At 40.6% G+C, this 27,413-nt stretch overlaps 1 protein-coding gene across 2 annotated transcripts; it reads right to left on the bottom strand.

Moving 5' to 3' along the window:
• Nucleotides 1–1,050: 1,050 nt before the first annotated feature.
• LOC133402820 (ethanolamine kinase 1-like) lies at nucleotides 1,051–26,967 on the bottom strand. 2 transcript variants are annotated; one of them, XM_061676988.1, is made up of 8 exons: nucleotides 26,889–26,967; nucleotides 18,446–18,699; nucleotides 17,377–17,511; nucleotides 13,956–14,104; nucleotides 12,258–12,341; nucleotides 10,650–10,810; nucleotides 8,929–9,002; nucleotides 1,051–1,419 (listed from the first exon to the last, which is right to left on the bottom strand). In XM_061676988.1, the coding sequence occupies exons 1-8, from the start codon at nucleotides 26,889–26,891 to the stop codon at nucleotides 1,356–1,358; spliced, it is 924 nt and encodes a 307-aa protein (XP_061532972.1). In that variant the 5' UTR covers nucleotides 26,892–26,967; the 3' UTR covers nucleotides 1,051–1,355. The 2 variants fall into 2 exon arrangements, with proteins under 2 accessions (XP_061532972.1, XP_061532971.1); XM_061676987.1 differs by lacking the exon at nucleotides 26,889–26,967 and adding an exon at nucleotides 22,600–22,743.
• Nucleotides 26,968–27,413: the final 446 nt, after the last annotated feature.

Here is a 27,413-nt window from a genome sequence, read left to right on the forward strand (position 1 = left end):
TTATGGCTGTGTGATATTTCAGTTTTTCATTTTTAATAAATCAGCAAAAATTTCAACAATTCAGTTTTTTTTTCTGTCAATATGGGGTGCTGTGTGTACATTAATGTGGGAAAAAATTAACTTAAATTATTTTAGAAAATGACTGCAATATAAAAAAAGAGTGAAAACTTTGAGGGGGTCTGAATACTTTCCGTACCCACTGTATATAAACACATCGATTTTGGCCAGTAAACAACTGAAAATGTTACAGTGTCCCTTTAATTATGTTATTGCTCCCGCGTAATTACAACGTGCTGGATCAACGTCAGATGGTGGACCATCTGTAACAAACATCGAACAAACAAAAAACTATATTTTACAGTGGGGATAGGGACCAGGCCCGACCACGAAAAGCAAGAATACTGCGACTAATTGAAAGTCTTTAGAATAAAAGAAATGAAATTTTACCGCAAATAAGGAGGGGTTCACACGAACAACGGGGGATAGGTTCCCCAGAAAAATCCGCAGATAGGGGAATCAGCAAATGCCAAACTGCAAATATGCAGGGGTCCACTGTATTTTATTGTTTGAAGCTATGTGCATTTTTTTTCCAAATTAATACAAAGGAGTTTACTTCCATCCGTGTTGTGAAGTGTTGCTCTACTTATATATTGAAGATATTTTCACGCCACAACTCATGAATCGGTGCAATTCATCATGGGATGTTTTGTGTTTCTAGTGACCATCGGTTGCTCGCCACTTTTCAAAAGGCATTCTTTGATACATTGAGGGCACTATATGGAAGATAATCTTTACTCACTATACAGTACATTCAAACAGCACTATTAAATGGCAAAGTCACTACATAGGGTGCTACAGTATACAGTGGATAGGGATTAATTCCTTGCACAGCCCTTGATTTTCCCTCAGTCATAACGCCGTAAAGCTTTCAGTCATTACGGGGATTTGGGGGGATTAAAAACACATGAATCGAAGATACTTTTTGTTTTACAAAGTGCTTGTTCACATGAATGAAGTTGAAGAACAGCAGATCAGTGCTGGTTTCGACGGGCACTCCGAGACCGAGACAAGACCTTCAAAATGTGGTTTGTGGATATTAGAACAGTACAGGGTTGCCAGCCAATCGCTTGGCACATACTGTATACCAGACAAACAACCATTCACAATGTGGACAATTACCGTCTTCAATTATCCCAAGAAGAATCTTTTTTAGGATGTGGGAGGAAGCTGGAGTCCCTGGAGAAAGTCCACGCAAGCACAGGGATGCCATGCCAACTCCACAGAGGAAGGCCAGAGTAGAAATTTGAGCCCATAAACTTTGAACTCTGGGGCAAATGTACTAACCTCTTGTCAATTCATTTCAATAAAAAATATTCTTCTTTTTTCTCAAAGTAGCGGTTCAGGCGCGCCATGGCGTACCTATAACAACAAAAAGCAAACAAGTCCTTAGGACATTGATGGTAAATAGTAGATAAAACGTTCTAGCGGATGTTCTAGTACAATAATAAAGCTGGGCCTACAAATCACTTTTTAATGGCAAAACCTTGAAATAATCCTCAAATCCGGCCCACCGCATCATTTCATTTCAGATCCGGCCCGCCGCATCATTTCATGTGGCCCGCAAAAGCAAATCATATGCGTCGACTTCACGTCTTGCTAAAATACCAAAACTGCAGATTGAGATATTGAAAGCATTTGTTTTTACCAATCCCCCTTTAAAATAAATTGAAAAAAATATTACTGAAAATGTATAAATTATTTTTTACTGACTGATTTCAAAACTAGTTATCCGTTAATTTGTTGTGACTATGCTATATTTGGGGATACATTTATATGGGTTCTTAGTAAGGATATTCAACACCACTTGTTTTTGGACTGTCACTGATGGTGTAGTGGTACACTCGCCTGACTGGTTTGGGCAGCGTGGGTTCAGTTCCCACTTAGTGACAGTGTGAATGTTCGTGGCTATATGTGCCCTGCGACTGACTGGCAACCAGTTCAGGGTGTAGTCCTCCTTTCTCCCGAAGTCAGCTGGGTTAGGCTCTAGTGCTCCGCGACCCTAACCAGGATAAGCGGTGTTGAAAATGGATGGATGTTTTCGGACTGATACCAGTACAAGTATTCACTCCTAATACACCAATACAACTAGTACTTTTCAATTCACACAATGACAGATAATTATGAACAAAGATCTTTCTTTCTGACCCACATAATGATTCAACAATGTGTCAAAGGTCGTGTAGTGCCAACTACTGCCGAGTAGGACTTTATGTCAGGTTTTTTTTTTTTTTTTTTTTTTTTGCCTCAAGTATCTGTGGCTGGTATCAGCAGCCTTCGCAAGTACCCTCTACCTTGAATTGGTACTCGCCCATCCCTAGTTCAGTCCTAACGGTTCTCCGAGCTAAACCATACCTACGATGTGGCCCACCACAAAAATGAGTTTGACACCCTGCCCACAAAATTCAGTGTAAATCAGTTAAACTAGTGTCAGGGGCTGATTTAAAAAAAAAAAAAAAAAAAAACACATTTCAAGGGGCACTACTAAGTGAGTTTTGGGTGTTATTTTTATATTTAGGACCCCCAAAACTCAACATTATAGTTGATTACAAAACTGTACACTGGACAGAAAGAGTGCGTATGTAGCTGTAGTACGTGGTGAGTGTCTACCATTTTATCTATACAAAACACACCATTGGTCAATGTAATGTGGTTTTCCTTACAATTACAGGGTGACTAGGGTGGCCCTTTATTCTCTACACTGTGTGCTAAAAGCAGCACAAATATTTAACAAATGGCCTCTTGTGTCCCTTTGTACATATAAACATTAAGCTGGGACAAAAAAAATAATGGCTGTATTGTGTAAGCGACACATCGCTTAGCTACTGTGCGGCTACACATGTGTCATCCAACAACTCAGTGACCTTTTATTTTCTCCACAGTCTCTTAAAATCATTTGAAAAAGGGACTGGATCATTTGTGAACAATTTAAATACACATGAGCAATAAAGCTGCTGGAAGACATAAAACATTTGGACTTGTTCAAATTGACCCATTCTAAAGTTTAAAATCATTGGGTTTTTTTTAATGTATAAACAAGACAAAAAGGTATTAAAGGTCCCTTATTTTGGCTATTTAGACCTCCATAGAGTAACTCTCTGACATGGAATAAAAGTGTCAATTTCATCTAAAAAAAAAACACCTTGGTTTTGTCATAAAAGTGTCCAGAAAAGGCCCCTTTGACAGCTACTTCTCTTTGATCCAGTTTTGTATCCCTAAAACTTGATTAAACATTTTTCTTCATTTGATTTTTTGGAAATGAATAAACATACAGCCTGTCACAATTATCTTATTAATACGCTTGGGAACTGTTTTAAATTGTGGGAAAATGCACAATGAATCCCCTTTTTAAAAAACTGAAGTGTAAAATGTACAAGTGTAAAATGCAGATAACCACTTGATAGTCAAACATTAACAAAACATTAAAAACATCAATTATTATATATATATTTTAAAAAAGTTAACCATGATTCATATTAACGCAAAAAAGAACCAGAAAAAACTTGTCTACCCTAACTTTGATGTCTTTGTGCTTTGACGCCAGAGAAAAAGCAAAAGCTCCATTCAATGTCGGCTGAACTGAGCTTTATATTGAGAATAATAATTAATCTTTAAGGTTATTTGGACAAGAACCCAACACATGATATTTATCCATTTTCAAGTTTGCATAAAAAAGAAAATCCATGTATTTCTTTTATTCATTTAGTTTTTTCAAAGCAGTGGGGGCAGGTCATGCTTACAAGGACCGTTGGTTTTGTGTTCTCAACAATATGGCGTCAGGTTCCCATTCACTTGTGAAAAACTGCTTTTGTGTTGTGTTAAAACCATATTATCAGACGCCTCGAGGAATGCCATCGCCCTTGGCCATTTTTATAATATCGCTTTTGAAAAATCAGTTCTTTGTTCATCTGAGTTATCACAGACTTCATAATGGTTTGGTTTAAAAAAAATACCAGATTTCACTATGACAATAAACTTTGGTTCAATATTGTATACTACATAAAGAATCTAGCCTATAAAATATAATTATCTCATTATCCTTGAGAGAGTAAAAAAAAACAATAATAAATAAGATGTAAAAAATAAATCCTACCTAGCCATTACAGTTTTTATTTAATTTTCTATTATATTTTCATCCATCCATTTTCTGAGCCGCTTCTCCTCACTAGGGTCCCAGGCGTGCTGGAGCCTATCCCAGTTATCATCGGGCAGGAGGCGGGGTACACCCTGAACTGGTTGCCAGCCAATCGCAGGGGACATACAAACAAACAACCATTCGCACTCATATTCACACCTACAGGCAATTTAGAGTCTCCAATTAATGCATGTTTTTGGGATGTGGGAGGAAACCGGAGTGCCCAGAGAAAACCCACGCAGGCACGGGGAGAACATGCAAACTCCACACAGCCGCGCAGGGCAGGGGATTGAACCCAGGTCCTCAGAACTCTGAGGTTGACGGTCCAACCAGTCGACCACCGGGCCTTATATTTTCATATGGTAAGAATTTGGCAAAGACCAAATAAAAAAATTTAAAAAAATGTTTTTTCAACAGGTCAAACATTTCATAAATGTAAAAATAATAATCAAATAATAATTACATTTTACATTATATTATAAAAAATATGATACAATTATTTAAGATGACCTTGAGTTGCTAAACAGGATCAAAATTAAACCATTGTTTCATAATTGTAATGTAATTTTGCGATACTTAATATCTTATCTACCCATGGTAGATTTCATTGTATTTTTATTTTTTTCTCAAATCTGAATAGGCTACTGTATTTGGGAAAGGAACATTTATGTTTTTCAAACAGGTCAGAGATTATATATCTTATAGAAAAAAGATTATATAGTTTATAGAAGATATTTTAGAAAGATTATATTAAAATATCTATTTATCAAATGTGAATTCATCATTACATTTCACATTACATTGTAAAAAATATGATAAAGTCACAGTATTTTAGCTGGCCTGGACTTTGCTAAAACAAGGTACCACTGCCTGATCAAAATTCTAAATTATATTATTTTTAGCTTTTAGGGTTTTTTTGGGGCCGGTCCGGAGTTCTTAAATTCAGTCAGCATTTATTTGGTATAATTTCAAAGGGGCCATTTCTGCAAATAAATAAAAAAAATATTATCTGTGAAAGTAAAATTGTGCTCTGTCTGGTGAAAAAAAAGAACCCAAATGGCACATTTTACATTTATTGAAATGAAGCACCAGCCTCACAGTCTATCCCATTCCTGTGCACTTTTATTCAAGCTGACACCTCAAAAAGTGGCGTACTTAACGTTTATCATGATCACGAATGAAACCGAGACCTTTTTTTTTTTTTTTGCGAGGGGAAAAATGAAAAGCAGGTATTGCCTTTCACAATGTCCTTTTTGTGCAAAAAGTGGTGGACCTCCTCCTTGTTCATTTCCTCATAATAATGTCTTTGTCAAAATAACAGGGCTGTCTAGCCAGCGCTGCCGCACATCTAAACCGCACACACACACATACACATACACATTCGTGAGCAAAGTAAATATGGAGTCAAGACGTTCCTATTGTCAGTGCACATCTGGCTCGGATTAGAGCACAAGGCCGCACAGACGCCTGTCACTCGTCGGGAAGACGGCGGAGATTTGGCTCAGAGGGATAACAGTCGGAGGAAACGTGTGTACCCCAAACACACATATTTCCATGACTTCAGACAATATTTACAACATTTAGTCGCATGGGTTTCATGGATACTTACCTCTAACTCCAAGTCTGACTTTAGCCCTTCAGCTATCTTCTTAAAGCACTTTGGAGTATAACAATATACCCATGTGTTAAATGTGCCACACACACATATACACGCGCACAAGTGTATGCAGAGTGGCCACACATCAGTCTACTGAAACTCTTGTTAAGAGACACCGTATCCATAGAGCGTAAGATCCAAAGCTGACTGGGTAGAACTAATACGTCACTGTAAAATAAACAAGGATGCAGATAACATTGTCAAATATGCTATCTCCACATAACCAACAAAAAATAAGTTATATAGCTTGCCAGAACACAAACATGGATCCACAAAACATTGTGGAGTCACCATATGTCAAGAGTTAAGGGTCCACATGTCGGAGTCTGTGGCCTTCAGTAGCTCCTTGCAAGTCTTCTCATTTTGTATTTGTGTCTATGACTGTTTCTCCAGTTCAAGTGCATCCATCGGTCATTGTGGCTCTCCTTGAGAGGGCATTAATTGGTCCATTTGTTTTCCACTTCACTTCAGCGGAAGCTTATATAAAGCTCAAGTGTAGCGCAAAATTAAACTAAGTCGAGAAACTCATAAGTTCGGCCACTTAAAAGCCAAGGTACCACTGTATGTGAATTTGGATTAGGGGGGACGCAGATGTTAGCAGGGTCGCCATCCTGTCAATTTCCCATCCTGCTTGGCAACAGTTAGCACTTAAACGAAGGTAACCCGACCCGGGGTCTGTGCACTAACTCAGGGGGTGACCGGGGAGCAGACGGCGGCAGTGGTAGTGGGCTTTCGGGGGACGCGTACGCAAACGTGGCAGCGACGGCCGGGCAGGAACAATAGCGCCTCTGTGCTTCAGCGCCCCTCTGGATCACATTTCCTGCAGGGGTCCGCTTCCAAATGAGGCGAAGGCGCTGCCGTTGATCTCGCAGGCGGTTACGAGGGGGGGCACAGGAGGGTGGGGGTCTGCTGGGTGTCAATAGTGATTTGAATCATCGTGGTAAGTGTGGGCCAGACGCAAAGAAAGATAGGGGTAGAGAATTGTTATCTTTTTCACACAGAGATAGCGCACATTGGGCGCTTCAGAGCCGTTGGCGAAAACTCAGCATTTGTCTGTCTTTCACATCAAACTCAGTCAAGTGTGATTTTGCCACAAATGTGTGCGATTTCAAACAGATCAGAAAAAAGGCAGAAGAATGTTTGTTTTCACTGGTAGTGTGAGAGGGGGTCAAGACTTTTTATACAGAACCCATTAAAGACACTGGAAAGTCAATTCAGAGATTTGTTTCTGTGTAGGTAATACATATTTGAAGATAACTTCTGAAAACATGCAAAGACTGAAAAGTGTGTTGTACTCAATTGTGGAGATATTGCGTTAAATTCTATTTCACCATTTCAGTTTTCCTGATTTCTTTGAGGGTGTGGCTAGAAGTGTCTAGTGACGCACTTTGGCGTTCAGCATGAGTTGCCCCTCCCCCAATAAAGAAGAATTTGAGTACCGTAATTTCTCATGTATAACGCGCACCCATGTGTAATATGCACCCCCAAAGTTGGCCTCGAAATTCTGGAAAACCCTTCTACCTATGTATAATGCATTGTTACAATGCATGATTTTGCTTCTACCCATATGATCAAAATGAAGTATTATCTGTATTTTGTTAAGTTTTTTTCAAATAATTATTCTGAAGTTAAGGACTTTATTTGAACACGTAATAAAATATTTTATTTACTTGCTCTTATTTTGAAATTCACAGCCCTACTTTTATTTAGTAAATGAGAAAACACACAGCTGTGCTTATATGTTTCATTACCCAGGCAGAATTTGTAAGATGGGTACAATTCTTTCAAGTAAACATGAACGGCCAGGCAAAAACATTTTATTTTATTGGGATTCAAATTAAACTGTCAAGCATTTCAGAAAAGCATTATCATTAAACAAAACATAACCATAAAGAAATTAATGATAGTTGTTGTTCAGTCACCAGTCGTATTTATAAAAAACAATATTTCACAAATTTTACCAGGGTATGTAAACCTATGAGCACAACTGTACATATTATGTAGTCATATTGAAATGAAAGTGTTGGCTACACCTTTGTCATAACCTCTAGGTGGCGGTGGCATATTAGAATGAAAGTGTTCACCTTTCTCATAACCTCTAGGTGGCGGTGGCATATTGAAATGAAAGTGTACAGCTTTTTCATAACCTCTAGATGGCGGCATATATTTATAAAATGTGAAAGTTTTTTTCATTTTTCCCTATACCTATTGACTTTTGACCATTTTTTTCGGGGGGGGAATACGCATTATACATGAGAAATTACGGTACTTTTGGTCGCATCAGCGGTTATCTAGCGCAATTGTGACTTTCAGTTAGTTAGCCATGCCGTTACCTGAAAATGCATCTTCCCTTCTGCTTTAGAGCGCCTCATCGTTGGCTATGAGTCCGTGAATGTCATGCAGAGAAAGGTGAAATAGCGAGAAGGGAGGAATGTTTTTTTTTTTTTAAGTCAGACTTAGCAGCCAACATGTGGATCGGGGCTTTGGGCGTGCATGACCGCTTTAGAGTGCCTCATTGTCACAGCATGCAAACAAACAAAACACAACCATGAAGCGGCTACATTGTATTTTCACAGTTAAACATGAAGTTATGTGTAGACATAACAAAGATGCTTGACGAAGTAGCATCCATTTTTCCTGCTTGTCGTAGTGGTATTTCATTCATAGTTGATGGTTGAGCGGGGCGTGGTTTCAGCGCCTTCAGCGGACACGGCAACAGCGTTGGAGAGCGGAGAGAACAATTTTGAAGCTTCATTTGAGATATTTGGTGATTTTTTTTTTTTTTTTTAATCATTCAAATTTGGCAGGATTGTTAACAACACTGGTGTGTCAAAATTAGAAGACATTAATTTTGACTTTAAAACTTAAGCCTGTCGCAGAACCCAGTGAAGCAAGCTATTGCCACAACAATGGCGTCTTTCACACAGTGACACGGCATCCGGCAAGCAGAAAATTTGATTACATCAGTGATGTGATGTATAAAATAGCTGTCAGACTACGACCATTGCTTTCAACGTAACACCTGTTGTATTAGATGGTGTTACTTGTGTGTACCTAATGAAGCGAAGGAAGCACAAACCTGCGGAAGTCAAAGTCAATAGAGGAGTAGTGAGACTGGAGGATGGCCCACAAACCCCAGAAGAAGTGGGATGCCTGGTAGGGGAAGAAAAATAAGTACAAAATCAGTCATCAAATAGGTTGAGAGGTTGTTTACTTATTTACACTTCAAGCATTGTATTTTCACTCTTTATGTTTTTTTGTTTATTAACAGTTATTTTTAAAAAGCCAGGAAAGGAAGGGAGACATTTTAAGGCCCAATTGGAACCATTGTTTATTATTATTCTTTCGATGACTCAATCCCCCTTCAGCCCAGTCTCAAAATGCTCAAAAATCTACAACTTTTGGCAAGCGCGTGTATCCCTGTGAAAATGTATATATACTGTGTATTCCAGAGGTCTCCAATATTATGCCCCACAACTCCTGCCGCCTGGAAAGTAAGAAAAATGAACCCCATCAATGAACACGGAATTGAGTAGACATGTCTGCCGTAACACAATGTCTTAAGCTCCCACATAGTCAAAACTGACCAAGAATTTCCCATTTTGGTTCAAAGCAGCCATTTTGGGTGAATTCCAAAGCTCTGGCTTTTACAAGTGACGACTAGGCACTGAAGCATTGGATCAAAATGTGATGATCATTTTGAAGAGTCACCATTAAAAAAAGAAAGATGTGTTTTAGAGGTCTCTAACATGATCCTCGAAACCTCACTCAGTACTGACCCCAGAAATATGAAAAGGGAAAAAACAACAGTTTCACCAATAGAAGCGAAATTGGGTGGGCAAAGCTATGATTACATGATGCACAAATAAGTCTCAGGATTGAACAGGAAGTCAGGCATTTTGGTGTGAAGCATTTTTCGGGGCGAATTCCAGGGCTTGTACTTTGACAAACTCCAACTCGGGAATTCGTCAAGTTGAGCTCCAATCGGACGCCGGTATCGTGGACAGATGTGTGACACTAAAATGAGAAGCTTTGTTGCATATGCCAACTAATGCGGGCGGAGCATGCTGTCAAAGTTTGATGATCATTCAAGGATATGCCATTGGAAAAGGAAAACCTAAAAAAGCTAGCGCCTGACACCAGTTTGAGCAATTGATGCAGAATTGGGTGGACATCTATCATAACAGGACTCAGGAAAATGTCTGAACGACCCATGCACGGAATTGATGAGAAAGTCGGCCATTTTGATTTGATCATTTCCAGGATTCGCAATGAAAATGGAAACTAAAAAAATAAAAATAAAAAATAGCCTCCCAAACCAGCTTCACCGTTTGATGCAAATTGGTTGGACATGTCTATCATAACAGGACTCATGCTCAAAATTGACCAGCAAGTCAGCCATTTTCATTTTAAGATTTTTTTCAGGCTTGTACCAAATGAGAACATATCACAAGCAGGTGTAATTGAAACGATCAGTTTGAACCCATTTCTCTCCGGTTTGTCACAACATTCGTTCCCATTTTATTTCCATTTTATTCTTAAAAACGTCCGCATCATTTGCAAGTGTCTCTCTCATGTCATTGTTGGACTTGAAGAGCACGTTTAAGCCTGATAGTCTGGTAAGTATGACAATTACATTCAAAAAGCAAAGTCATTTCAGTCTCTCATTTCTCCTTATGTCACTTTCCAATCAACTCACAGCAAGTCCATCACATCAGGAATTGTGTTAGGTCACATTTTCAGAGATTCACACAATTTTCTTCAACAGGAAGTTAGGATTTGTGGAAAGTCGTCGCTCACCAAGGAGAACTTGCAGACTTGCACGTAGAGTTGCGTCACCTCGTCCCGGGCGACGACAACGTCTTGCCCCGTGCAGTGCTTGTAGCTGAGCAGGTAGGCCTCCAGCCAGTCGCTCTGCAGCCGGCGGCTCGGGTAGCAGCCGTAGTCTATGTCCTGGACACCTTTTCAAGCACAAAGACGTGTCGTATTTTACCAGAGGTCAGTCTGCGCAACACGACGCAGATTTTCATCAAACTTTCTGGGGCAAAAAACAATTATATTTCAATGCAAATGTAGATAAAAGTGTGTACTTTTTGCCATTTGAGGCACAGTGGAAGCAATCGACCGACTGCACTTTAAAAATTGGTTAAGATGTTAAAAATTGGCATGTGTGGAGTAGACATTGTTCAACATCTTCCATTATTTCGTAGAATGCTAGCTAACATATCGTCGCTGTCGGACGAAACCCCCGTATGTCCGAATATGGCCAAATGTAAATTTGGGGGATTTGAACCCCGGGCCTCAAAACTGTGACGCAGATGTGCTAACCAGTCGGTCACCGTGCCGACTTACAATCATTATCTTAAATAATATTTACAATGAAATGTGAAAAGTTTCAACTTCATATGTAGTCCGGACTGTGAGCTGGGTTAACGCGCTGCGCGGCTGACGTCACATAAATCAGTGCTTCTCCCCCTGTCAATCACCCACAACTTTGGTAGTTACATAGTTGCGTAACTTTTTCTTGCTCTTCGTATCAAAATTATGATGGTGGGAGCAATGGTTTGAGTGTGTGTGTGTGTTTGTATGCCCCCACTATCAAACCGGCACTCACTTGAACATTTAGGTACACGCGCACACAAACGAACGTGCACACACACACACAGACACACACACACACACTACAAATTCTTGATATTTTTCTGTCTCTTTGGGGCATTATTAAAACACAGTGATTTACACGGTATGGCCTCATAACTTGCCGTCACCGCGATGGCTACCTGCCATTAGCTAACACGCCGCTGCAGTTAGCAATTATCAGAGGTGAAAAAAGTGCTCACACTCTGTACTTAAGCAAAAGGACAGATAGGCCCTACTTGTAATAAAACAAAAAGACTAGTAGAAGTCAAACTACCGACTCAATTCCATCCATCCATCCATTTTCTGAGCCGCTTCTCCTCACTAGGGTCGCGGGCGTGCTGGAGCCTATCCCAGCTGTCATCGGGCAGGAGGCGGGGTACACCCTGAACTGGTTGCCAGCCAATCGCAGGGCACATACAAACAAACAACCATTCGCACTCACATTCACACCTATGGGCAATTTAGAGTCTCCAATTTATGCATGTTTTTGGGGATGTGGGAGGAAACTGGAGTGCCCGGAAAAAACCCACGCAGGCACGGGGAAAATATGCAAACTCCACACAGGCGGGACCGGGGATTGAACCCGGGTCCTCAGAACTGTGAGGCTGACGCTCTAACCAGTCGGCCACCGTGCCGCCCCGACTCAATTCCTCAAGTAAAATTTGAAAGTACAGACTCACAAACATAAATGCGCAAGTAAAGTACAGATACCTGAAAAATCTACTTAAAAACAATGACAAATAGAAACTATCAGAGCCCCAAACCTACCAGCAAATTCATTGAAGTGATTGCCAATATCAAAGGCCTGGTAGTTGTACTCAGCGTACTCGTAGTCAATGAATCTCACCGTCTCTGAAGGAGGGCAGAGGGGGGAGCCGGTTGCCATGGAAACGAGACAAGAACAGATGTAAGCAAAGCGGGCTCGTTTCATTGTATAGATGTGATTGTGCCGGAGATTTAAGAAAATAATGCTAATAAAATAAAATAAACAAGCAGCATAAAGAAATATTACTAACTGCATATGGATGATAGGAGAAAAAAATAATTAAGTTAGGGATGAAAATCTTTTTTTTCAAAAGTTAAAGGGCAGGCAGTGTTCCATTAGACAGCGTTGCTTTTTCTGTCGTTTGTTTTATTGTATTACAACAGAGCAGCTATTCAAATTGACTTTGAATTTACACAGTTATTTTCTTTTAATTAACCACAATCTCCTATGTTTAACGAAGAATAAATAAAACCATACATATTTATAAATATATATATACATAGAGAGAGAGAGAGAGAGAGAGAGAGAGAGAGAGAGAATTTATGGGTGATCAACATTGTCGTAAATATATTGTTTGTTGATCTATTATGAAAAAACTGTTAACATTATTTTTAAAATTAAAAACATCTGTTGATATGTGTTGAACATTCTGATTTAAATTAATAGATTTTTATGAAAAATATATATATAACTCTCTTTTGAACGAGGACTTAATTTAAAAAAATAAATGTAACAATTCTGGTTTACTTTGAATGAAGAAAGTCCTAACAATAGTATGCCTTGTCTTGATCTGTGTTGAACTTTGAATTAATTGCTGTTTTTTTATTATTCTGCAGCTCTACATTGAACTTAATACAGTCATTAAAAAAAATAATCATTCTGTTGATTTAAATTAAACTTTAAATACAGGACATCACGCAAAAATAATGCAGTTGAACCTGGAATTAATAGTCATAAACATATTTTTGAATGTCTTGTTTATTCAATGAACTTTAAATGCACTTATTTAAACAACAATTATGTTTATCTACTGAGCTTTAAATTAATGCAACTTTTTAGATGAAAAAGTTATGTTGCTCTACATTGACCTAGGAATTAATACAAGTACTTAAAAAAATGTAAAGTTAAATTCAGGTGAACTTTGAATTTTGAAAAAGTCATGAAAAGATATTTTTGACATTGTTCGTAATTGAACTTTAAATTTGTAAATCATTTTAAATAAATGTAATTAAAAACAAACATTTTGCTCTACTTTGCACAATTTTGGATAAAAAGAAATGTTTATTTAGGTTCAACTAGGAATTAAATTCAAAGAGTTAAATGTAAAAATTCAGTTTAACTACGAATAAATAAAGTCATAAAATGTACTTTATCTTGATTTACGTTGAACTTCAAATATATTGTTTTATTCTGTCGGATATAGGTAGGTCTATATTGAGCCTGAGTACACTTTTAAGACAATTCTGTTGATTTCTACACTTAAGTTTAAATTAATCACAAGACACAGTCAGAGCAAGTACTGCAGTTTTCCTAAGTGATTGGTTCTTGGATCTTTTTTTTTCCATATAAACCCACCACAGTGTTTTATTATTGTCAGCAGTATTCATGCAGGTTAATTACAAGCGAAGGCTGGTGCCCTGCGACATGCCCGCATGTGAAAATAATTCATAAGTCGTCCCCGAAAGCACAGTCCTGCTCACCCTGCTGGCGGTCGTAGATGATGTTTTTGGTCAGGAGGTCATTGTGACACAGCACAGTGGGGGAGCCCAACGGCGAGAGTTGCCGCTCCAGCGTCTCCGCCTCCATCGACAACCTCGCCAAACCGGGCAACTGCGGGCCGGATGTGGAACTGCAGGACGACACAAACCGCAGAAAAAAAGACTTGAGTTGAAGGTCTGAGTTTGTGCAATTAGGACAAATGTTCCACAGTGCTCAGAGCATCTTTAATTTAAACCGTGTTGGCAGCATCGCGTGTTCAATGTTAACAGCTGTCCTCACAACAACTTGAAAATGAGCTTTAAGGGCCCGAGTGCAGCGGTATGAAGTCGGGTGTGAATCGTTTAAAAATTCAGCCCCTGAAGTCAGTTTCACTTAGTGACTTGGAATTTGGTAGGCATGTCCATCACGATTAGCCTTGCAAAAAATTCTTAAGAGGCCATGCCTGAAAAGACAAAGGTTTAAAGCGTACATTTTAAGCTAAGGGTATATTTGGTCATTTCCTGTGCTCATTTAAGGACAAATACGCCTTACAGAGTTTGTCTGATAACTATACAAAAGAGAGAGAGTCATGGGTGATGTTACATTGTGAAACATTTGAGTTTTAGCCATTACGTACGTGTGGGCGGAGTATGGTGATAAAGTTTGATGACTCACCATCGGTTCAATCGTGCACCTCAGAATATTGGCGACATTCAGCTCCAAAAGCCAGTTTGACTTAGCAATGGGACATTTTGTAGGCATGTCTTTCATAAGTAAACCCACATAAAAAGTTCCAGGGCTCCCCTTAAAAGACAAACTGGTCGTAGAGATTTTGTCCGATGGCTACCAAATGTACAGCACATACACAAGACAGATTGGTGGCCCTAAATTGTAAAACAATTGAGTTTATGTCATGGCGTGTGGCCGGAGAATGGTAGCAAAGTTTGATCACTTATCATTTGTTCAGTTGTGTGCCTCAGAATTTTGGAAAGATTAATTAAACCCCTGAAGCCAGTTTCAGTTAGCAACGTAAAGTTTGGTAGGCATGTCTATTATGAGTAGAGCCACCAAAAAGTCCTTGAAGCTATGGCTGAAAGATGGTGAAAACATGCCATATGCCAGATTTAGTTTTGTTCTTTGCTATAGTGGATCAAGTCCACCAACAAGGAATCACATTCGATTCCATTACTGTGAACCAGGAAAGAAAAAAAAAGCCTCAACAAGAATCCTGTTGATTTCGCAATCTTTTGACTCTTTCTTCCTTTGAACACACTGAAAAATGAAAAGAAAAATGGGTAGCTTTCTCCTTCCTGTTTGACTTCGAGCCGCAGCGAAGTGGCGTTTAAACCCACGCCGTTGTTCACTTAATTGCAGTCGATCACCTGCGTTACCCGTGGCCCAGATATCATAAACCCGCCTGATTCCCTTTCAGCTCAAGTGCGTCGATTAGGCGAATCTTTTGAACCCATCGCCCTCTTTTTGGGCAGCAGGCGTGCGTCCGCCTCCTGCTCATTAGCGGGAATTTCCTCCGTTCATCAATGCAACTTATTTACATATGACGCCACCTTGCCTTTTCTTTGCACTCTTGTACGCTCGCTCGCGCCAGTACATGCCAGAGACCCAGCGGGAGGCCTTTTCGCATGCACTATTGCCCTGTGTGTGTGTGTGTGTGTGTGTGTGTGTGTGTGTGCTTTGCAGCTGCGTGCCGCCTATCTATGCGCAGCGGGTGGCGGCGAGGCTGTAGACCTCCTCTGCAGGTGCAACATCTTCCTGCTCTTTCTTTGGACGTTTCCTCTGAAGATCACATTCACGCTCAAGAGTACAAAAGTGCCTCTGATGCCTCTCCTTGCAAAGACTAATGAATACACACACGCACACCCGTGCATAGTACTCATATGGGTTATTAATAATGTCTCACAGCATAGCACCATCTATTGGGCCTCCACAAGAGGTGCACGCTGCTTGGACAAGGGTGAAGGCTGAAGAGTGGGAAAAGCAATCAATGACATTGAACAAATATTCCTCTTTTATTCATATTTTTCAAAGATTTATGGTCACATTGCCACAATGGATATGCAATGTTATAAAATGCTTTAAGTGCTGACATTGTAGCAACTCTCCAGGCATGACTTATTATTCCTGGCAGGAATTGTGTTCTTCATTTTGCGCCCACGTCTGACACCACGAACCCCCACTCCTGTCAGAGATAACGTACATAATTATATATACATTATATGATTATAATTCATTATAATAAGTCCCCTCCCTTGAACGTAGCGTGGAAGAATTGAGAGGAAGATAACAACCTAAGAGAATGTTGCTGGATTCCGTCACAGTGCTCGCAAAGTTCACCTTTGAACTTCGTTTGCCTCGCAGCTAACGAAAAACTACCAGCGCCAAAATGGAAGGAAGTAGTCCAAATTGAGCATGCTAATTGATGTGCTAACTTCACCAGCTTACTTGATTCACCAGATGACATTTGGAAGTACATGCAAATGTCTTGGACATACACCAGTCTTTTTTCTCATTGTATATTTTTGTTTAATACTGAATTTGTTCATTATTATTTATGTTGTACTCTGTTTTCAAATTGAAACTAATTATAATTCAGATTGTTTTGGATCGGATATTGTTGCTGTATTAGTATACTCAGTACACAACGGACAGCACGGCGATATTGCGGTTAGCCCGTTTGCCTCACAGTCAACAGGTTCCGGGTGCTAATCTCGGGCCTGGCTCTTCAGCAAGGGCGGTCTCTGATACGGGCAATATGGGCAGCCGCACAGGTGGCAGACTTCTAACTGGCCAATCTCCAGCACCCCACCTCCCGTGTTGACGATCGACCAAGGGGGCGCAATCGATACCCGTCGCACTTGGCGCCATTCGATCTAGGACCGCCTCTGCTCTCCAGCGTTTCTCCGAGCGCTCCCACGTTAGAAAAAAACAATATGTTAGCGTCATTGATGGTTCCAAATTGTCCATAGATGTGAATGGTTGCTTGTAATCTGCCCTGCCATTGATTGGTGACCATACCACTGTTTGCTTTTAAGTACCTTGACAGTGGCTGATGATCAATTGTCTGTCTATATGTGCCCTGCGATTGGCTGGCGACCACTCCTGGGTGTACCCCCCCACAACTCGAACAAAGTCAGCTGGGATAGGCTCCAGCTCATCCGAGACCCTAATGAGGACAGGTGCTCAAGAAAATGAAAGGATGGATGTTTTTTGGGACAAGAATTTAAAAGCTCTTACCAATTTGGAGACACGCATTCTGTTGTTGTCTAATGAAAGGCATGTATCATCAAATTCTGTTTGATTTTTGTTCTTTTAAGCACAACATTATATGCATTTTTTGTTGCAATATAAAGAAACATATCCAAACATTTACACGTTTTTCACTGTTGTGAGAGGATGGTTTATTACCTCTGCCCGGTGAACTCGCCGCTGTCCTCTACGAGCGTGAGAAGACGAGACAGCTTGGTCCACAGCACACGCTCGGGGGGGTGAGCGCTCGGCGGACGGATGGAGTGGATTCTTGCCATCTCCGCTGCGATCAACCTGCGGGGGAGCAGGGCACGCATTTTTCCCCCCTATCTCCTTCTCTCGTGTGATTTTTTTCTGTTCTACGTCAACAGTGCTAAACATGAAAATGTGTGATAATATAAGCTTACTTATTGTATACAATATATTCTTCCAAATATATAGATTTCTTGCTTTGACTTAATCACCCATGCATACATGCCAAAAGCGCTCCAGAGGTTGTACCACATTCAATGAAACCAAAATGTTGTTGATATTTTGCTTCTGCTAAATCTGTGATATAGAGAGACCATAGACTTATTAAAACGCACTTGAACTTGTTAAAACACACTATTTTAAGTATTCCTTAGCACGTGTTCTCATTCTCACACTGTCAAGAAATTAAACATTAGTTTCAACATCACTTTGAAGAAACAAACACACAGTGCACCAAAAAAAGAGGCAACGCAAGCTTGCTTCAAGCTTTTATATTTGTCACTCGTGATTAGTTTACTGTATAACTGACACATAAAACACAATAAAATTACATTGCATATTTACATAATACATTAAAATAACATGTTGCAAATTGGCACTATATAAATAAAATGTATTTGACTTTAATCTTGTAATTTTAAATGTTTGCTCTTTATATTTTTGGGATATACAAAAAAAACATGCCATGTGTTTTTCAAATGATTGTATGAGTGTGAATAGTGACCAATGTATTCGACTGTTACTGTGAAGATGAATGAGAGGCATTACGTTTTTGTACTTATAAGTTGTTGCTTTATGAAGTTCACTTCATTTTCTTGCATTAGTTTACAGGGCAGATGGGACACATCCAATATGGTGGACGCACCGACGTGTCGCAGCAACAGACCAACACGCTCAAGGGAGGGTCTGGCTCTATATGTCTATGGTTTATCACTTGGATGACAGTGAATAATCAACTGAATGGAATTGTTCTGACCTGTAGATGGAGGGCTGGCAGAGCAGCTCGTCTTCCAGCACGTCTCCAGGGACAAACTGGTAGCAGATGCCGTTGCGGAAGCTGCAATAGATCTGCGGCCCGCAGCCGTTTGCGTGCAGGAGGCGGAACATTTCCACCTCCCGCTGGCGGTCCAGAAAGAGTTCGGTCCGTTGGCCGTAGACTCGCACCAGCACGCAGTCGGATTCGTCCACGGAGCAGCCCAGCAGCTGGTTGGTGATGCCTTCCGTGAACGTCTACCACCAGAGGAACATGTAAGAATATTCAGTTCACAAAATCATGTCAATAATACAGAGTAACAATTGTTTTAGTTAATAGCCTTTGAAATCAGCCAATTTGTACTTTGTAAAAACATGCAGCACAGTAATGGCAACTAAATAAAATGTAAAGAATCAAAATGTTTTTGCCACATTGTTAGCTTCAACTCAATGGACACTGTGCAGCTCCTTCTAGTGTGCACACCTTGGCCACCAGGGAGCAGTATAATACAGATAGACATACTGTATGTACAACACATGGAGTTGGTCTCAGCTCCTCAATAGTATTAGTCGTTCTTCACAGAGGATAAATAATATATGCCTGTGAGTGCCGTTATATTATCTGTCTACATGTGTTGCTCCACTGTTTGTGTTCAAATATCCATTGCTTAAAAGTTTATAACACAGATGCTACTTGTTCTATGGAGTTTCCCATTATGTGTTAGCATTAAGCTGACGGCTTTTAAGACATTGCTTTGTGGTTCTTTTAAATACACAATGTGTAATTGTCTTTGTTTTGTGTTTAGTTTGACTGTGAACTTCAACTGGGAGAACAACTTGAAGCCTCTTTTTGAAGAATTTCTTACTATTTGCCAAACTGCTGCTTGTTGCAAAGTAAGTTGAGTTCACTGCCACCGTACAGCAATTACATCTAAAATTTTTAGTCAAAAGTCAAAGCGGAAACTCGACTGAACAACAGCTCGTATCTCAAAAAACCCGAAAGTCGGGTCACTCGTACCTCAAGGCGCTTATAATTGATGTAAATACAATGAAATACTGCAGGTCGCTAATGTAAAGTAAAAAATAAATGTGTTTTTCAAAAAAAGATGTTTTAAAAATGAAAAGATCAATAGGGTTCTTTCCCACACAGCTGGTATTAATGTTTATATGTTTGGGCAAGAACAAAGATTTTGAACAGCCAAACCAAGATGAGTGGTGGAAGCCATAGTTCAAATCTGTCCACGTCATGAATTTACCTTTGGTTTGGTCCGTTAATTACTTGGTAAATGAATAGTGCTCTTGTCCACAACCTCCGAGGTGTCTGACATCATTCAAAATGAATAGGGTTCTCGCTCACATACTCGGAGCTCCCCATTGAAGCGTCTGCTGACATGACACATGATACAGTGTACACAACACTCACACTTTCTCATTTTCAGCCGCAGTCCCAGAGCAGGTGTCGCTCATACGTGGTCAACACCCTCCCCCAAATAAATAAACGCACAATACGTGATTAAAGGGGAACATGTGGTCTGTGTGTGTGTGCTTTAGTGGACCTGCTGCAAATGGAGAGGTCATCCGGCCGATGTGATGTCACCTAACAAACATAAACTCTATTTCAGACTCTGATTAAGCCAAAATGGCGACACAATGAGTTTCTTGTGGCTACACCAACATACCTCCACCCTCTTGTCCTTATTTTTACGTTTTACCTATGGCCATTTCTTTGCTGTGTACACACAATAAATAAATGTGAAAATGTCTGCAGAAATACTGTTCACTCTTTCCAATTTTCCAAGCGAAATTAGACGTAATAAATATGGACGTACACAACATGCTAATCACTGTTAAAGACGTTGTCTCCAGATAGAGAAGAGCAAATGGTAGAAGAACATAAACATGGATGTGCACAGCATTGAGGAGCGATCATATGACAGTCTACCAGAACACTGATTGTTGTTAGAGAGGTTGTCTACACATAAAGTAACATGTCATAAGATATGAGGCATACTGGATGGAACATAGAATATGAAAAGAACAGTATCTCCCGTATCTCCCGTAATGTAAACAACAGGGGCGTGCAGAGAGTTTTGGAGGGGCAGGTGCTCAAAGTAAAAGGGGGCACATGGAAAAAAAAAATTCTTGTGGAAAGTTGGAAAATATGTAAATAGAATGTGGGCCATGCAATACAAATTTGTAGCTCCTTACTGTACAGCTGGGTAAGCAAATCGAGACATCCTTCTTTGGAAACGGTAAGGTAGAGGTAGAGGCCGGCTAAAGACAATGAATGGACAGAGATATAGTAGTAAGATTGAATTTTCTTTTCGGATCGACATAAACTACAGACATTCTGAAAATTTTGCATTCCAGGCTATTGAAGAGGTCAGACTAAATGACATTTGCCTTGAAGGACAGCGGGCATTGAGGTATCCTGCAAAGGTGCGTGTCATTTGCTTGCCCAGATGTCAAAGTTGATCATGAGAATTTAACCTACAAATGAGTATTTTGTGCACACATTGTATCTATTTTGGCCATAAAAAATAAAAATATTAAAAAACTTATTAGACCACCCTTGTTTCTTGAATTTGTGTGCATTTGTGTGAAAAGCAATGAGCACAAATTGTGAGCACAAATTAAGGAACATTTGTTTTTTTGTTTTCGTTTTTTTTAGCAACTCAGGTATGTAGGCTTGGTAATAATATCAGCCCGAGTTTAGGACTTTTTTTGTGTGTCTTTATGACTCATAATGTATCAAAATGCTCTAAATGTCTGATCTGAAAGGGCTGGACCACGTAGTCAGACTCCTCCCAATCGGTGGGCTTTTCAGCCTAATGACTGACTCACTCCACAATCCACGTGATCCCTGTACTTTTACGCTACCAATTAATTTGTCATCACTTGTCTACCTTATCAACATTTAACAGTTTGACTCAACTTCCATGACTTGTTTGTTGAAGATAAACATTAGTACCTACTTGCGTGCGCACCATTGGTGATGTGTTCAAGAGCAGCTCGGAAATGCGTAAAACGACCTCTTAAATAGGGATTTCACTCATTTTTGCAAGCGTTAAATAACATTTTAGCGTTGAAAGGCCACAGATTTTTTTCTTTTTACAAAAGGGCACTTTGGTCATTAAGAGGAAAAGGGGCAGGTGCCAGAGCACTCATAGCCCCGCCCCCTGCACGTCCCTGGTAAACAAGGATGTACACAACCTTGTGGAACAACCACGTATCATTCTACTGGAGTGCTAATTGTTGTTATCATAAGATAATATAAAGTTAGGAGATAGACTGGATAAAATACATTAGTGGCCTTGTTTGCAGGAATGTACACATGGACACACACAACACTGTGGAACAACCATGTCAGTCTATTGGAATGCTTATCATTGTTAAAGATGGACTCTCCACATAATGTAAGATATGAGGCAGACTGAATCAAACAAAGAAGTATGCGAGGAACATACAAGTATCTCCCCGAAACATAAACATGGACGCACACAACATTGTGGAGCTACCATATGTCAGTCTACTAGAACAGTAATTGCCATTAAAGACACCGCTGCCATATAGAATAAGATCTGAGACAGACTGACTGGATAGAACAACCAAGTCGTGTACTTCCCTTGAACATAACCATGGACGCACACAACATTGTGGAGCAACCAAATGGTATATAATGGAACACTTGTTATCATTTAAGAAACCAACTCCCCGTAATGTAAGATTTGAGACCGACTGCGTAGAACATATAAGTGACTTAGTTTTCCAGAACATTAACATGGATGCACACAACATTGTGGATCACATCTCATGTCAGAATCTACTGGAACGCTCATTGTCGTTAAATACGCCATCTCCTCATAGCATGAGATCAATTTAAAACAGACTAAGTGGAATGAAAAGTTAGGTAGTTCCCAGGAACGCCAACATGGGTGCCAAAAACATTGTGGATCAACCATGTCAGTCTACGAGAAGACTAATCTTTGTTAAAGATGCTTTCTCCACATGTAAGATCTGGATGCACACTGGATGTAATAAATATGTCATATAACTCCCCTGGACATAAACATGGACGTACACAACATTGCGAAGTGACTGTCAATCTACTCGAACGCTAATTGTTGTTAAAGACAGCCAAAACAAAAGGCTACTGGCCTTCATGTGGATGTCTTCTGGCCTCCAATTAGGCCTCAAAGTTCTGAGGAGGTCTAGGACGGAGGTGCGAGCTTTGTTTTCATCCACCTGGATGTCGATGTGGAGAAGTTCATCGCTCTTCTTCATTTTCAACACGGATCTCATCTACGGACACCTTCTCCAAGTGCAGAAGTGTGTCCTTCGAACCAACAATCTGCCCACTGTGGTGATCAGAGGCCAATGTTCCCATGGACATCTTGTTAGTATGACGAGGAGTTTACTGATTAACAAGCATCACTGGACCACAGCACTGAAACCTTTCTTTAAATTACTGGTGGAACCCAAATATGGTCACTTTCAACCAAAATGGCAGACTTTCTGTGTATTTTCATTACTGTATTTGGGACTTATTGCGGGTCGAATTAATGATAAACATGACTGCCAAATTTCATGTTGATAAGTGAAACTGGCTGCTGGCGCTGAGTTCTCCAACATTTCTGGGGTGTACAACTGAACCATCGGCGAGTCATTAAACTTCACCGCCATGCTCAATCCATACGCAATGACAAAAACCTCTAAGAGAAATCTCTTGGAAAAATGCCCTAATGTGACATTAAATGGCCGTTTCAAATCAAAATGGCTGACTGTGTGTGTAATTTCAGGCATAGCTTCTTGAGACTTTTTTTGTGGGTATGATAGACATGCCGACCAAATTTCATGTTGCTAACTAAAACTGGTTTCAGGGGCTGTATATTTCAAACATGCCACCCGATGCGACTGAGGCAGTTTCGGCGGTCAGTCTGGCAACACCCAACCAAATGCAATTGTGCAATTGAAAATGGAAAAATGTCACTTAAATTTTTTATTTTTTTTTGCCTTTTTGTTTTACTTTAATTGTTTCAATGAGGCCGGCACGTTGGATGACTGGTTAGCACATCTGCCTCACAGTTCTAGGGACCGTGGTTGAAATCCCGGCCCCGCCTGTGTGGAGTTTGTATGTTCTCCCCGTGCCTGCGTGGGTTTTCTCCAGGCACTCCGGTTTCCTCCCACATCCCAAAAACATGCATGTTAGGTTAATTGACAACTCTAAATTGCCCATAGGTGTGAACGTGAGTGCAAATGGTTGTTTGTTTATATGTGCCCTGCGATTGGCTGGCAACCAGTTTAGGGTGTACCCCGCCTCCTGTCCGATGATAGCTGGGATAAGCTCCAGCACGCCCGCGACCCAAGTGAGGAGAAGCGGCTCCGAAAATGGTTGGATGGATGTTTCAATGAGGCCGGCACGTTGGTGACTGGTTAGCACATCTGCCTCACAGTTCTGGGGACCACGGTTCAAATCCTGGCCCCGCCTGTGTGGAGTTTGCATGTTCTCCCCATGCCTGCGTGGGTTTTCTCTGGGCACTTCGGTTTCCTCCCACATCCCCAAAACATGCATGGTAGGTTGATTCAAGACTCTAAATTGCCCGTAGGTGTGAATGTGAGTGCGAATGGTTGTTTGTTTCTATGTGCCCTGCAATTGGTTGGCGACCGGTTCAGGGTGTACTGCCTCCCGCCTGAAGATAGCTGGGAAAGACTCCAGCAGCCCGCGACCCGAGTGAGGATAAGCGGTAAAAACAATGGATGGATGGATCTTTCAATGAGGGGCATTTTTAAAACTGCAAATTTGAACATTTTACCTTACATTTTTTAAACTGCATTTCTATGTTTATTTTTCTACGATTTCATATCACATTTTTGATTACATCTATTTGAATTTATTTTCATGTGAAGATGATGACTTTGTAAACAAAGTGAATTTCATAGGGGTGTTGGCGGAGGGGGCGTGTGTTTTTAACAAATGTAGCCTTGATGTTTACTCCTTTGCATGCTTTACAGTGATGGCTCCAAATACTTAACAAGCTTTTAGACGCCAGCTCGCCATCAAATGGCGTCTTCAGCATCAAAGAGCGTCCAAACAAGACATCGGTTTTGTCTCTATATTTTGGCGGACACCTGGTGCACACGTGGCCTGTCGCACGTTTGCTCTCATCGTTATGAGACAATAAATGAGAACGCTGATAGACGAGTGAACTTTTCAAGGTCTGTGATCCACGGGAATTAATAATTGACAACGGAATCAACAAAAAGGTTACTGGAGTGTCTCTGTTTTCCTTTTGAAGCAACAGGGCCTTTCAGGGGCAGACTGGGGGGGGGGGGGGGAAGGGGGCTGGGAGTCATGCACAGAGTGGCCCGGTTCATGCGTGCCGCGGGGAGCCAGCCAGCTGGCAACACAAATTTCATGTAATCCGATGATGAAGAAAAAAAAAAAAAGTTACAAAATTAATTTGATGCTCTTTTGGACCATAATTCATGGAGGAGTTATCCATCCATCCATCCATTTTCTGAGCCGCTTCTCCTCACTCGGGTCGCGGGCGTGCTGGAGCCTATCCCAGCTATCATCGGGCAGGAGGCGGGGTAGACCCTAAACTGGTTGCCAGCCAATCGCAGGGCACATACAAAAAAACAACCATTCGCACTCACAGTCACACCTACGGGCAATTTAGAGTCTTCAATTCATGCATGTTTTTGGGATGTGGGAGGAAACCGGAGTGCCCGGAGAAAACCCACGCAGGCATGGGGAGAACATGCAAACTCCACACAGGCGGGGCTGGGGATTGAACCCTAGTCCTCAGAACTGTCAGGCTGACTAACCAGTCGTCCACCGTGCCGCATGGAGTAGTTAATAACCGCAAAAACCTAAAACTAAAACCATAAACCAAGACAAAACGAACAGAGTAAGGCCCATAGATCATTTTACACTTGGGACCATGTGAGTCCCACGATGCACATGTCAATGTAAACAATGAGTCCAACCCCGGGAAAAATGAGTCCCTGCAATTTATCATCACGAAATAAAGATACAGTAATCCGATACGATATCACGGTTCTTGCTTCGCGGTCCGCTATTTTCATATTTTTATTGCAGGTGTTTTATGCTGTTTTTACAATATTTTTTTGTGTGTTATCTGTTGCTCTTGTTCTCTCGCAGTATATTATATGTGTTTAGGCCGGTCATGATATCACATTTTTTAGGACAATATATTTTCCCCAAAACTATCACGACAAATGATAGTATCATTGGTGTTTTTTAATGCTACTGATATAATGATATTAGAGCATAATAATTCAATTCCATCCTTTTTAAGAACAATTCCCTTTTAATTCTAAGAATAATGAACATTGACATTGTAATGTAGAACAATAAATAACATATCTTGGATTAAAGATATATAGATATAAATAAAACAAACACAGGCTCTGTTCCCCTATAAATATTGGCACAGTGGTATAAACAGTCATTAATACCGTAACAAGCAATATAGTGCCAATCAAGTATTCAGTTGATTAAGAAAAAGTGCCACGTAGAAACATTAATGACAACACAAGTAGATCAAAGCAACCCGGTTTGATTTTGTTTTTTTGTGTTTTGTGTACTACCTTTTAAAAGTCTGCCACCTTTTTTAAACGCTGCTTTGTCAACATGTTCAATAGCGACATCTCTTTACAATAGTAATGCTATACTGTATATAATATGAGCATATGTGCACCATATTCACATTTGTTTTTGCATTGTTGGGCATAATTGAAAGCTGACGGGAAAGAAGAGATATCCCACAGTTTTTGGTTTTTTTTTTGTTCCCAGCTGAAGAAATTCGGGTGGGATGGTTGTGTTTAAGATGGATTTTGTCATGGTGAGTTTTTAAGTTGTATTTGTCTTTGTTGCGACTTTATACAAATTAGACACACCAGCTCGTCTGTACGGTCCTCGATTTACGAACGAGTTCCGTTCCTACGTTGGCGACGTAACACGAATTTCCGCGTAAGTCAGATTTCACCGTTAAAAGTCGAAATTTACGTCGAAACACTTCTGTTACGGGTATTGTCCCACGTGATCGTGACAGCAAGCTCAGTGTGTGTGTGGGCGTGTGCGTCGATGTGTGAGTGAGACGGGAATGCGAAGGAGGAAGGAGTGCGCGCCATTGAGAGTGTGTACAGTGGCAAGTGTAGTGACGGCGACCGGGGAAGAGTAGCGATTAGCGGAGGACCCGTTGACGTTGAATGTGCAGAGGAGCTAAGAAAGCCATTAAAGCAGCAAATCGGTGCTTCGTGCCTTTATTGTTGCCGCCACCCAGCTCAAGCTGTGCAACGAGAGAAGGGAGTTAACCCCTGCGTCTCCCGACCGCGGTCAGGTGACCGGAGCCGGAAAGGTTAACACGTTGTATAAAGAAACTAAAGTACATGAACATAAAACAACAAGATGCTGTACTTACCATTACAGCTGAGAGTGTGAAAAAAGGGAAAGGTACTCCCACCGCACAAACACAGACAAGCACTATGCACTAGCTAAATAGAAACACTATGGTGCTGCGGACAAAATGGCGGACGAGGCACGGACCTCGTAAAGTCGAAACGTCGTAGGTCACGTGCGTCGTAACTCGAAGACTTCCTGTATTAGCGGGATGGCCGCGTTCTTCTGGCTTGAATCCAAAATGTTCCCACATCGTCGCGGTGGCGTATTCAGTTTTTCACAGGGGGTAATGTGTTAGGGGAACAGGACTGTCAATTTAAACTAAATTGTTGTCTTCTTTGTTTTGTTTTTTAAGAAAATATACTTAAAGTATAGCTGGGATAAGGACTAACACACATTTGTAAAGATAAAAAAGTCATTTCAGGCATGCATACAGTAAATGTATATTTCCGCTCAAATGAAATAATAGACTAGAATAGAAAGCCTTTATTGGCATTGTGTAGTGCAGATACAGCGGAATTGAAATATGTACGCCCCGCTAGGCCCC

The sequence above is a fragment of the Phycodurus eques genome, chromosome 5, assembly GCF_024500275.1.
Source record: "Phycodurus eques isolate BA_2022a chromosome 5, UOR_Pequ_1.1, whole genome shotgun sequence".
In the NCBI taxonomy this organism is placed as follows: domain Eukaryota; kingdom Metazoa; phylum Chordata; class Actinopteri; order Syngnathiformes; family Syngnathidae; genus Phycodurus; species Phycodurus eques.

Excerpts from the sequence above, each read along its gene's own strand:
- LOC133402820 (XM_061676987.1), bottom strand. The coding sequence starts at position 22,743 with ATGAGATCCGTGTTGAAAATGAAGAAGAGCGATGAACTTCTCCACATC. Across the intron at positions 14,105-17,376 it reads GGCGAGTTCACCGGGCAGAG|TTCCACATCCGGCCCGCAGT; the intron begins GTAATAAACCAT and ends GTCGTCCTGCAG. Across the intron at positions 9,003-10,649 it reads AAGTCTGCAAGTTCTCCTTG|GCATCCCACTTCTTCTGGGG; the intron begins GTGAGCGACGAC and ends TTCCCCTACCAG.